At 41.4% G+C, this 13,417-nt stretch overlaps 3 protein-coding genes across 3 annotated transcripts; 2 read left to right on the top strand and 1 right to left on the bottom strand.

Moving 5' to 3' along the window:
• Positions 1-1,088: 1,088 nt before the first annotated feature.
• C922_05308 (hypothetical protein) lies at positions 1,089-8,795 on the top strand (the record flags this gene model as incomplete). Its single annotated transcript, XM_008820879.1, has 1 exon — positions 1,089-8,795. One exon carries the CDS (start codon positions 1,089-1,091, stop codon positions 8,793-8,795), a length of 7,707 nt encoding a protein of 2,568 aa, XP_008819101.1.
• A 1,159-nt stretch (positions 8,796-9,954) lies between these two features.
• On the top strand, positions 9,955-11,349 carry C922_05307 (hypothetical protein; the record flags this gene model as incomplete). Its single annotated transcript, XM_008820878.1, has 1 exon — positions 9,955-11,349. One exon carries the CDS (start codon positions 9,955-9,957, stop codon positions 11,347-11,349), a length of 1,395 nt encoding a protein of 464 aa, XP_008819100.1.
• A 1,180-nt stretch (positions 11,350-12,529) lies between these two features.
• C922_05306 (hypothetical protein) lies at positions 12,530-13,303 on the bottom strand (the record flags this gene model as incomplete). Its single annotated transcript, XM_008820877.1, has 4 exons — positions 12,530-12,541; positions 12,782-12,860; positions 12,986-13,148; positions 13,270-13,303. The coding sequence occupies 4 exons, from the start codon at positions 13,301-13,303 to the stop codon at positions 12,530-12,532; spliced, it is 288 nt and encodes a 95-aa protein (XP_008819099.1).
• Positions 13,304-13,417: the final 114 nt, after the last annotated feature.

Below are 13,417 nucleotides of genomic sequence, written 5' to 3'. Positions count from 1 at the left end.
ATATGTGCAATTTTTTTTTTTCCTTTTTCGTTGTTTAGTTGTACGATTATTACTATTTTTCAAATATTTTTTCTCAATTTATTTATTTTTTTTTTTTTTTGTTACTCCATATCAAATTTTTTAATAATACAAATTGGATAAGTGGAAAGCTAAAGGGTTTTCCTATTTAGTATGTCCACAATAATTTAGACTAAATCTTACAACAAGTTACCTATGCCCTTTTTGTTTTATTATTCAGGTGTATTGATACACATGCTGGGGCATTTCTATCAGAAGATATTTGCATTCATGAGTTTACCCAATCGCGTGTGTGTTTTCCCTTTCGGTAACCTTACGCCGAGTAAGCTACCATCCATCCGTGCCCAGGCGCGACTATGCACACATTTTTTCGTAAAAGGACATATTTCACCACTTCTTGCATCCTGCACTGAGGAACTATCGTCCTCATTTTTCATAACGATGCTCCTTTCCAGAATTTTTTATCTGTCCCTAAAAAAATTAAAATAAATCGTGTTGAAATGGAAAGGTCTTATTCTTACGGCGCTTTCGTCTTGTGATTATTTTTTTTTTTTTTATTCATGTATTCTCATTGTCCTATTTCTTGCCGTTTTGATGGGTAGGACTTCTACGCCCACTTATTATCTAAGTGAATAAATGATGAGTGATGTAGTGCAGTTACCTCTTCCCTTACTCATGCGTTACTTTTGGTGTACTCTTCTGGAGAAATGTCTTACTCGTTAAGTTTGTTCGAATTTGTATAAGCATAGTAGACATTCATTTTTGACCCCTCTCCCATGTGTTTATTTTATTTCTATTCTGTATTCAGTAGGACTTTTTTCTGCTCACTGGGTATGCACCCTACTGGTTCGCTGCTTACCCTTTTCCCCCTCCCCGCCCGCCAGATGGGCTTACCGTGTAGCATACATCTCAAAGAAAACGCTGAAATCGCACCATGCCTACGTAACATTTTGGTTTTCCACCCCGAACGTTTTATACAAGTACATTTTCTTTCATGTGGAGGAAAAGTACCATACAGAAGTTAACAGATAACAAAGAAAAAAAACATTTCCATCTTGAATAATTTCCAAATGGAGAAAGAACCACCCCACAGGCAAGCGAAGCACCTCCCAGTTGCTACACATAAACACGTTAAGGCAAAACGAATCATAGAAAAGGAAAAGAAGGGAACACATCCCAAATGGGTAACTATTAAAAACAACTTCGGAGTCCTATCCAGGTTAGACTCCCTTACACATACCAATAATGCAAATATGAAGGCAGATCAAGTAGACAAACATTTCTTTATTAAACCTAGGACATTTTTCTGCAATATGCATGGCCTGAAGTGTGCATGTTTGGACAAATGGAATGGTAATTTAGTTCAAATGGAACTGTCAACGAAGAGCGGCTCCAGAAAAACCGAAGAGAACCAAAGCGACATCACCAGTGGTGACCAAACTGATAGGGGTGCTACAAATAGGGGTGCCTGTAACAACTTCGCTTCCAATGGAGGCAATTTTAGAAGCCCTCTTTGTGAAAAATCAAAAGAGGTGGGAAAAAATCCGGTGAAAAGACACTCCTCCAGAGTGAATGTCTTACAAAAGGACGGCTTCACAAAAAAGTACATCCCCACCGGGGGAACCGCGGCAGATAACGGCGTCACGAACGCGGAAAACACAGAGAAAAACCCCTTGTCCATTTTTAAAACCGAATCGGATAAAATTTTAGAACATATTAAAAAATGGAAAATGAAGAGATCAACTCTTTCGAGAAGGCTTCACATGCCTGACCATGTGGTCAGTAGGGAGATCCCTGCTCCAAGCGCGAAGGAAGTCACCCCCAATTATGCGAACTTCCTTAGGGACAAAAAAAGAGAAAGAAAAAAAACAGATACGTGTGGAACTCTGTCAAAAAAATTGGAAAGCTTCACCTTTGGTGAACGGGTCCATTGCAACTATGCAAATGGTGAAAAAAATGACACTCCAAAAAATGAGGCACACATTCAAGGCAAGGAAACTGAACGCGGAACATCACATGCAATGGAAACCTTCTATAATAATAACAAGGTAAAAAAGAGCTACTTAAAAAACGAAGGAATTTGTTTCAGTCAAAAAGGAGGTTATAATCTCAACCATGTTGATGAGTTCCACATTGTAAGTGGACTCACCATGGAGCGAAAATTTAATCTCCCTGGAGGAAACTGCCCCAGGCATAAAACTCCTTCTGATCGCAGCAGTTGCAGCGTTGCTGACAGATCCATCCCTGCAAATATACCTAGTTCTGAAGGGTTATACCAGAACGAGCAAATTAACCAACGCAAGAAAAGAAAAATTGACACCCAAACTAACACAAATGCATTAATTAACAGAACGAACAACTGCAAAGAACTATTGCGTCGTCTTCCTGCTTTACGTCTAAGGGACGGCTCAGAAAATGATGCCACTCATTCGAGCCAAATCATTAGCAATCCAGTGAACTGTTCCTACCTATCCAAACGGCACAGCCAAGACATAGCTTTTAAAAGTGATTTAAAATGGAAAAATTATATTCTAACTAAGAAAAGTGCAGACATAAAAGGCTCCACTGAGTCAGCAAAACATAGCTATGACATTTATGAAGGGGAGGGGCGAAAAGCGGACACTGAAGAGTTCGCAACTTCACCTGACAATCTAAACAATGCCAAAAATGTTATCAGAATGGGCACTTCAGAAGATGTTCCTCGTAGCGCTGCCAAAACGTTAGACTCAGAAGAACGCGGCATTGCAAAGAAGATCATACAGAATGAACATAGAGAATCACAAAATGTAAAAAGTGGAGATAAAAAAGCTCTAACCGATCGGAAGGTGAAATTCCAACTGGGAAAAAGGAACCCTCACTCACCCGACGAAGCTGCTAAGGCGACCCGAAGAAGCAATAAAACAGGATATAATGACAACTCTGCTATTACTACAGAAGAAAAGAGGGGGAAATATATATCCAGGAAATCCACAACTCATATGACCCACTTAGGGAAGACACCTGAATCCAATTTCGGAAAAAGACCCAATCATAATACCACTCTAAGAAATGAGAAACGTACCTTCGCTGAGGCCAACCCAACGAAAAGGGGAATTCCCAACGGGTCAAACAACTTGCCGAAGACGAACATGCTAACCCATTCAAATAGGACAAAGGAATCAGGAGGGCTAAGACGAATTAGTCAAATGGCTAGCACATGCAAAAAGACAGGTTTTAACAATCACCATATCCAACCAAAAACGCGGGAAAGAAAAAACCAAAGTCAGATGAACAAAGTGAAACCTAGAATAAATGACACAGCAGTCCAACCCTTTTGGGATGAAAAGCAAAAATTAGACGAAAGGAAACACGCACGCCAGCCACCAAGTAAGGCAATTCAAATGGACACCAATAAAAACACAAAGGGGACTTTTAGCTACAAATTTGAAATAGCATCAATTTATAGCCAACTTCGCACAAATTTCAACTTGCATGAAGGAATGACAGATGGGGACAGCTATGCCTGTGAGCAGTCAAAAAAAATTTCCCATGAGAAACCTTCACCATGTAGTAGCGGGAAGACAGAATATGCAAGCTCCGTTTCATCACCTGGTCAAAATTCTAGTGATTTGAACATCATGGAAGAAGAAAAAAAGGAGACACACTCGCCCAAACGTCCAAATTATAAGAGCCAGGAAAGTCTGCTATACGAACTGATACACACAAATGACAACAAAAGTAGAATTAAACAATTCATTGAGCAATCTGAGGATCGACAAAACGCATGCACAAATTTGTGTAGCGAAGATGCCCCTCATAGGAATGGAACAACTCAAGCGAACACTAACGCTGTCAATGTGAACACAGCTTGGATGAATGCCCCTCGGGCGAAGATTCACAATCGAGCAGCATCAGATGACCAGCAAAACAAATCTGAGAGAAGCACTTCAAATGGTCAAAAAAGACACCCAAGAAAAAGCGACGAAACTTTGCTATACGAATTAATCAACGCGAATGATAACAAACTGAAAATTCTAAATTTCCTGAACCGGTCCAGCAGACGAGAAAGCAGTCCCAGCCAAAGAAGCGGCTCGGAAGGGAATTGCCCCAAACAGAATGAGCACAAAAACGATCGCCTAGGGGAAAAATCCGTTAAAATTATGCCACACGTATTGGAGGCGCCACCTTCATTGTCCTCCCATTCAGGCAGTACAAAGCCACCTGCGACGAAATCTATACTGCTAAAATGGAAATCCACTCGAGCATGTAAAACCGTGGCAAACAAAGACGCCCCAAAGTACAAAATTCCGAGCAAGTCCCACAATAAATATGCAACCCAGAACAAAATCAAGGCACTGACGACTAAAATGCAAAGCTCGAAAGAAATGAAGCAAAGGGCAAGCATCAAAACAAGTGACAAAATTAGAAATGGACACAAATTGATGGCAATTAAGAGAGGGGAGACAAAACTGTCTGATATGCAAAGCCGTGATGCACCACGTCAGGTAAGCAGTAGGAACCTTCTCAGTAGGGGCACCGCCAAAGGAAAGGATACCCAGAGGACGCAAATTATAACACCAAAAAGAGCAGATAGGGACTATTTAGCTTTCGCAAAATTGAAAACTGGGACCACCAAACATGACATTCAGAGACATCACAAAGGTATAACTATCAAACCAGTCCATGTTAAAGACAAAAATGAAAGCAGGAAAAATATTCATTCTAGCACTTTCACAATTAAGAAGCAAGTAGACAACGGACCAACCAATCGAAGACATGGAGAAGCCATGTCCAAAGTACCTAGCCCTTCGCACGTGCAGAAGGGCCAATCCAAAATGGCGAACCACCATAGAGGAGCTACCAACCAGGTAAAAATAAAAAAATGTCCCATCACCCAACAAGCTATCCCTAGTCCAACTGAGCAAAAAACGAAAGGGGAAGTTCCAGAAGAACAAAGAAACAGCAAACAAGTCGTAGAAAAAACACTTCAAAGCGAGGAAAGACAGAGTGTCCAAGACGGAACCTTAAAAGAGAACCATACTAAGCATAAAGTTTGCATCACCACAGATAGAGGCGAAAGAAAAAGAAAGTTACCCTCGGATGCAGAAACAAACACAAGGGTTAAAGCAAGGAAGGTGAAAACCGTAATGATTCCCAAGAAAATCAGCATACAAAAGATGGCCACAAATTGGGGGGACAAATTTGAGCAGAATAGCCAAAGTGCCACTAATGAAAAAGGGCAAAGAGTTAACTCTCCTTCTGACGTAAAAGTAGCGGCGACCAAAAAAACGACCCCCTCAGTGGTGAACCCACTTAAAAAGGTGAATACAAAATGTATACATCATATATTACAAGAAAAGAAAAAGAGGATACACTTCACCAATCGAAAGGAAGAGGCCACATTTTGTGCGTTTAACACAGACGTTCAACAAAATTCCAGCAATCAAGACGTCCAAATGAGCTTCTCTCTTTACGTAAGCACACCCGGTGTGAACCCTTCAGTGGGACAACACCTCTTTAGCGCCTTCTCGAACAAAAGGTACAACCTGCTAGCTACTCTTCACCTGAACCGAGTCCTCCCCTTTGATGAATTAAAAAAGAAAAAACTGGAAAAAAAACAGAACAGGATCTCACATGAAGGGGGACACACCTATCTCTCATCTGCAGCAGAAGCACTCACAAAAATGAGAACAATGCTTACCATTCATTTCTACCAGATGGAATGGATCAACTGTGTAAAAAAATGGACCACTATGACGGTCCAACATTTAGAAATCTGTCACTGGAGTGGTAAGAAGTCTAACCTGATGGTAATGCATGGGCAAACAATATTCCTTAACAAGGTCGAGGAGGTCGGAGGAATCAACCAAGTGAAACCACACCTAGCAAACGTAGACACTACTACAGACGAAAAATGCAAAGAACCCTCAAAATGGCTTCAAGCAGAAGTGCACTCGAATCACTACGCTGCAGGGGGAATAAAAGACGGAGACTTTAACATTGGGAGCAGGAAATGGGAAAATAAAAGTCCCCACACTACTATATTCAAGACAGATCCACGTGTAAAATGTATCATAAAAAGAATTATCATGTCAAGAAAAGAGGAGGAGGGAGAGAAAACAAATCAGCCAATCATATGGTCGCACTACCTAGCCGCAGAAGGATCAAGAGAACTGACTTGCACACAAAGGAACATACCAAACACATCCATCACTGCAGGTTCAGGAGAACCCGTCGGAGGTAGACACATACGCACATGGGAACATGCCATAGAAGGGAAAAACATTACATTCGAAGAATCAAAAAGGAAGATAATAGCTCCATCAAAATTGAGTGTAATGGATTATCGAATTACAGCATTGGATATGGGCAATAAGGTTGCTTCAGATAATGTTCAAGCAAAGAAGATGTGCACTAATGTAGCCGAAGGAGGAAATAAATATGTTCTGGCGAAAAAAGAAAATTATCAGCTGGGGGGTGTTATTCCCGTGGTACAGAAAGACACCGACGTGAAAATCACAACGCAGGGCGGATTGACAAGTGTCGATGATAACAAAGGCAGAATGACATCAGCTTGTCTCACAAACAGGAACTTAGAAAATCCGAAAAAAGATCTAGTTACCATCAAAAGGATTACACGTGAAGGATTCTCTGAAGGCAAAGGAACGCTAATGATTGAAGACCTAAAGAAGGGCTCTCAACAAATGGAAAATGGGACCCTGGTTCAACTACCACACACAAAGGATAACATAATCAGGAACCAAACGACAAAACCACCAAACGGAGACATCGAAAAAGAGATATTCATAATCAAACAACTAATAAAGGAAATTCTCACAGAAATGAAAAACGGACTTGTAAAACAAGCAGAACCGAAGAAATCAAAAAATCCCAAGAGGGAAAAATCGCGCCTTAAAGAAGATAACAGGAATGCTGGCATAAAAAATTTCAATAAAAGGGGTTCAAAACGGAAAAAGGGAAAAGACTCCTCCATTGAAAAGGTAAAAGAGAGAGACATAAATGTAACTACCTTACTTACCAAAATGAAACGTTCCAGTTTGAAAATGGAAAGTGTAATCAATGCGCTGGAAAACGATTCTATAATGGGGATATCAATCGAGGAAAGCGTGGAAGCCTCTACTCGCGAAGTTACAGATGTGTCCGATGTAAGCGGTGACAGTGAAGTCCTGGTGGCAGCTGAGTTAAGTGGCGCTGATGACGCCATGATGCTGCAACGTGTACCTTGCCGAAACGATATTATTGTGGGGCAGACTATTAATAACACAGGCGTCCCTACGATGGTGGAGGATGTATGCAGCCAAGACAATGTTATGCTAATGGAAAGTGCAAGTGGGCACATTGACGTGGTGGGGATAGGAGACGCAAGTAGGAAAAATTACCCCCTAATGATGGAAAACGTAGTCAGCGAAGATGCCCCCATAATGATGGAGGACATAGGCATCGAAAATGCCCTCATGATAGTGGAGGACGCCAGTAGAGAAATTCTCCCCAAGATAGTAAATACACCTAGTCAAACTTCCCCCCCTCCTGTGCACCATCAACAGCGAGAAATCCAAGTGTCAGACTCCGTCAATGACCTTGTCAGCGAATTGGAAGACTATGAACCAAGCAGCGAAAACAAAAAGGATGATGTACCTTGTAGGGACGCAAAAAAGGAAGAAATACGACAAGAAATTAAAAAGTTAATTGAAATGGTAAAAGAACTGAAACGAGAATATACGAAAGAAATGCAAAAAGATTGTTCCCAAAATGTCATGGAGAGGGAAAAATTGATGATAACATATTTGGATGAAACGAAGGGGAGGGCACAAATAATAGACGTCCCCTTTCCTGAGGATGGGGCTATTTTAGAGGACTCACCAACGGCCATTTTAACACTTCAAATGAAGGGGGAAAAAACAGAAGAAGAATGTCAAAATAAGATGATAAAAGATCACGAAGGGGAACAGTCTTACCAATCGGATATTAACAAAATAGCAACCACACTGCCCGAACAAATTAACCTAAAACGAAAGTTAGAAAGTTGCGACGATTTGGACAATGCCAAGGGGGATAATGCCACGACACACTCTTCAAGGCCAACATTTACCAAAAAAAAAAACAGATTCAACGAAAGGGTTAAACTAAGACTAATGATGCGCCAGAGCCTTAAAATGGGAAATTCGAACGAGGCAAAAATGAGGGAAAGGAAAGAAAAACAGAAACTGAAGAGAATTATAAAAGATATTTTAAACGCGGAAACGATTAGGAGATTTCTTAACGATCAAACCGCTGAAAATGATCTAGAGGAGGAATCAAGAAAAAGGACCTCGCCTTATTTGAGAACAGAAGCAGAGTATGTGAACGCCCGTGGTGAAGCGGACGCTAGTGCTAAGTCAGCTGCACATGAAAAAGCCATCACACGTGCAGAGGCCGCTACACGTGCGAAAAAGGCTACGTATGCCCACTGGCCCACAAAAAGTGTAAATCCCTTAGGTGCTAAACCACCCTCGCCAAGTGGTCAAATATCCCAACTCGGCGAAGACATTTGTGACAAAATCGACCCCCTCACCCTAAACGATGTCTGCGGCGAGAGGCCCGCCCAAGGGAAAGAAACCACAAAGGGAGAAAAACAAAATGAGAATTCCAGCGAAAAATCAGAAAGGAACGAAAAAATAAAGAAACTTATGAGCAGAAAAAGGGTGACATTAAACGAAAATTTAGCAAGGAAGAGAGCATTTTCGAATGCACAGAAAAAGGCGAACACGGAAAACATTACCGATGATTTCTTCTGTTAATGCTCGTGATAGTATGGCTAGAGAAAAAAAAAAAAAAAAAAACTTCAGGGCATCCCCCATTCAATTTTGTAAAACTGAAGAGTGCATACTTCTTAATTCGTTCAACACACGCCAAGGTAACGATACATGTATGTCCCGAGCGGGGGACACAAAAGTCGGCAGTACGGACCATACCATTAAAAAGAATAAAAAAAGAAAAAAAAGTAGATAAAATCTAAGAGTAGAAAAAAAAGGGAGATAAAATAAATCAGAGTAAAGCTTACGTCCACACTTACCTTTATAGATCATATCTTACTTCGCGTAAAAGTACCAGTCGTACGTTTACCTTTACGTGTACCTTTACGTGTACATTTAAGGGTACATATAAATTTAAAAGTACGTGTACTCATCGGTTTATTTATACGTACCGTGTACCCACGTATATTCCTCTCCGCCCGGGCCCCAACCTTTCCGAGCTAACAGCCACTCACATGTATACTCTTACGCATGTGCGCAGCGCATTACAAGAACAAAAAAAGAACAAACAAGATATGCGCGTCGCGTACGTTTACGTGGAGGTGTTCATATTATGATCGCTTATCACCTCACAAAGTGGAACAAAGAACGAAAGAAAAACAAACGCTAAGGGTAAAGAGGGGGTAGCTAAAGGGTGACGAGCAAGGAAGCAAAGAAACAAGCAAACAAATAAGCGAACAAAGAAGCAAACAAGCAAACAAACAATCAAAACGATAAAGCGGCAAATACAAACCCCCTGAAACCTTTGCTAATGCAAGTATGTGTGCAGTGCAATCGTCCAGAAAAAACAAACAAACACGCCTTGCATACGCACTTACTTTGCGCTTAATCAGAAGAAACGGGCATAAAGGGAAAAAATGAAAACCCCGCTAATTCGTGCATGCGCATACAAAACAGAAGTAATAAGAGACCAGAAAAGAAAAAAAAAAGAGAGAGAGCGTAATTACTGTAAGGATACTGCATAAGGAAGAGAGGGTAGTAGAAAAAAGGGGAACAACTCGTAGTTAAGAAGCCCCCTCTAGAGTTAGCAAGACGACAGACCAACAGAATAACAAGTCGTGAACGCCACCAACAGGGCCAACTCCGCCAACACTGCCAACACCGCCAACAACGCCAACATCGCCCATCCCCATAAGCGCTCACAATGGAGGCCATCGGAAGCGCCAAGAACGCCGAGGACACGCAGAGCAACAACGATGACAAGGACGCGAACAAGTATGCAGAGCAGAGGGAAGAAAACCACGACGCTATGAAGGAGAGTGACACCACCACGCTGGACGAGGAAAAGGCCTTGAAGTATCAAAAGAACCAATTCGGGATCAGACTTTACGATAACGATCTAAAATACAGTGACGACATTCAGACGATCATAAAAAAAGTGATTAATGACAAGAATATCCATTTTTTCAAAAAGTACTCCTCGTTCCTCCTTTACCTAAGCAACGAGGTGGAGTACATAGACATCGATGATCGGAGCAAACTACAGAAGAAGGAAGCCAATGATGAAAACACCAGGGTTTTTTTTAAAATCCAGCTGACTCCACAAAATATGAGCATTATTTATAATATACTGGACCGGAAAATGATAGAAAAAATATTATCCTTGTGTGAAAATAAATACAAAAAAAGCAAAACATCCATCGGGTATGCAACAGATAAACAGGAGAATTACAAAATCACCGATTCGTCTAATAGAACAAGCTCTACTGTCTTCTTATACACAATTAGAAACCGATCCATGATTGAGCAAAACCAAGTCGATAACGAAAGCTCCATTGTCTACACAAAGGATGAAAGTATTATGGACTTAGAAAATACAATATGTAACTTGGTCAAAATACCACTATGCTACTTGGAACCCCTAGCCATTGTAAAATATGAGAAAAATAATTACTTCAATGTTCACCACGACGGGACCTTTCGGAGGGCCACTCTTTTAATATACCTGAACGATGTGGACCAAGATGGAGAAACCATTTTCCCTCATTATAATTTATCCATCAAGCCCATTCAAGGGTCCGGTATTTTCTGGTACAACAATATACCCGTGGAAGAGGAGTATGCCATTACGTACTGCGTAAACCGAATGAACGAAATTTATGAGCAAGAAAGATTGAAATCGATTCAAAATGCGGAATCCGGCGTGAATCCTTCCGCTGCATCAGCCGCGCCATCCGCGTCATCCTCACCCCCCACGGAAGACAACCACAGTGCCAATTTCCCCTCGTCTAAATTAACACCTCCAAACTCCACCACGACAAGTCTGATCACGACAAATCTGAACACAACAAATTTGAGCACAACAGCAGATGCCCTCTCCAGCACGCACAAAAATCCGATCAACAAAACCGTGGACCTAATTAATTTTTTAAAAGATAAGTCCAACTTAGAAAAATTCTCCATCGATATCATTAATGACGAACTGGGAAACATGTACATCGCCGACATGACTATGCTGCACCAGGCCAACAAAGTTTCTGATGAATACAAATATGTAATAAATTGTTTTTTCAATATTAATATAGTTAGGAATGTATGAACTGGGTCTGCTAATTTGCGTGTGTGCTTTATTGGGCACTTGATTTGTGGGGTGCATTTTGCCCCCCTTCTTTGAGGAGGTAGTAATCAGGCAGTTGGTGTTCACCCTGTCCAAGCCGTACATCTACAATACGGGGTCAAGGTGAAACACTGGACGTGGTACTTTTACACAGAAATGACACCATAAAGTGAACTAAAAAGAAGATGATAGCACCCCTTTCCCAGTGCAAACAGAAAACAATCGGGGCAGACGCACCGTCTCCTGGAGCGTAGCACCAAATGGGAAAGTACGTGCGGGTTGGAAAAACACAACAAGGGGGAAAAAGGAGCAACGAGCAACTGCGCAAAAAAAAAAAAAGCGGAAGAGCCCAAGTGATCAAATGACGTTACTTAAAATGGGTTTCGCACGTACGGATACCAAAGGGGCATTTTGCATTTGTGCACACATAGGCGTAATGTCCACGCGAACCCGGCTGGCATATCTGCTTCGGATTTGGCTTGAGCTTTTGCCGGATCCTTTTCCAGATCTTATTCCTGACCTTTTGCTTAACCAAGTGGCCTCCCCCTCCCCGTCGTCATTTAGTTAGCATTACGCAATATTTATTTTGCCCTCTCTTCTGCGGCGTGTTACTTCTACATTTTCACCCCATCGGGTTTGTAATTAGCTTAAACCAGTGCGCAGAAGTGCCACGTGCAAATCTGCAGACACGCAGATTACACCGCACCGCCGTGCGCAACGTCGCCCAAGGTCTATACTACTTCCCCTCTAATTAAATCATTTGTATATGTTTTATCACACTTTATTTTACCGTGCGGGACTATACGTCGCTTTGCGATATTTTTCCCCCTTTTTTCCTTTTTTTTCTGTCCTATAATTAAAAACGTTTCATGATTTATTCATTCATACCTTTTTTACGCTTTGCGTTTTTTTTTCTCCTTATATCCATGCCCTGTATGAATTTTTTTTTTTTCCACTTTTGTCTTTTTTTTTCCACCATTCGGGTCATTTATTCCACATAAAACTGTCAGTTTATGTCGTGACCCGGATGGCGGCGCGAATTGGTTGTCCTGTCATAATAAGACTTAACAAAAATTTGTCCAATCCCTTAATAGTTATACGAGGCCCTTCCTGTGATATCTAGGCGATTATGCACAAATGGCCATGACATGGGGTGTAATTCCTAGTGTACAATCTACGAAGAATGGGAATAGTTGAAAAGAATTGTTAGGAACAGTGACCATTATGCGTGGGAGTGATGTACATTTGTGCGCCATGCCTTCTTCAGCACTAAGGACGGGGAGCATCAGAACTAGGTGTGAGCTGAGCATTTCACCGTCCGTCCTTATGCATATAAGGATGAAGGTGTATGTGACCACCCACGAATCTGTACATGCACAGACACATGTTCCATTTTTGTGACAACTCTCCTTACCGGCTTCAACGTCTCTGGTTTTATCTTGTGGTGCAGAATATTTTTATCAACATCCTCGTCGATCTCGCCAATTAGGGTTCTAAGGATGGGAAAAGGGAAAAACGGCACGTGTAGCGGTTGCAAAAGGGGCGATGCTACACAGAATGGAAGAATGGTCTATTTCGAGCTCGCCACCTCCCTAACAACGCATTTTTGCCAAATTACACGGTGTCTCCTCGTATGATGTACAGGCCCAGGCTTATTTTCTCCAGCGATTCTTTGTAAATCCTCTCGTAGCAATTGCCAAGGATGATGTTGGTCGTTTGGTCGAAGCCTTTCAGTTTGCCGGTAAAAATTCGACTATCATTCGTTATAACTAATATTTCGTCTGCAGCAGGGAAAAAAAAAAAAAAAAAAAAAAAGAAGAATGTAACATATTTGGAGCAAACAGATTTGTAAGTTCCCACATTGTTAACTACCCATTTGGGTATTTTTCCGTTTTCCCCTACTCTCTAAGTACGACTCGATGTTTATAGACGTCATGGTTGTGTAGTTATATGGTTTTCCGAGGGGGGTGAAGCTTAGTGCCGTGAGGACAAATAGAGGCTTAACACTTCTACAGCCTAAGCGGGGAAAGTCACCAGCGTAGAAGTGTTA

Source organism: Plasmodium inui, assembly GCF_000524495.1.
Source record: "Plasmodium inui San Antonio 1 unplaced genomic scaffold supercont1.54, whole genome shotgun sequence".
Lineage (NCBI taxonomy): Eukaryota > Apicomplexa > Aconoidasida > Haemosporida > Plasmodiidae > Plasmodium > Plasmodium inui.
Note: the sequence above shows the minus strand (reverse complement) of the source record. Positions and strands in the feature narration are given on the sequence as shown.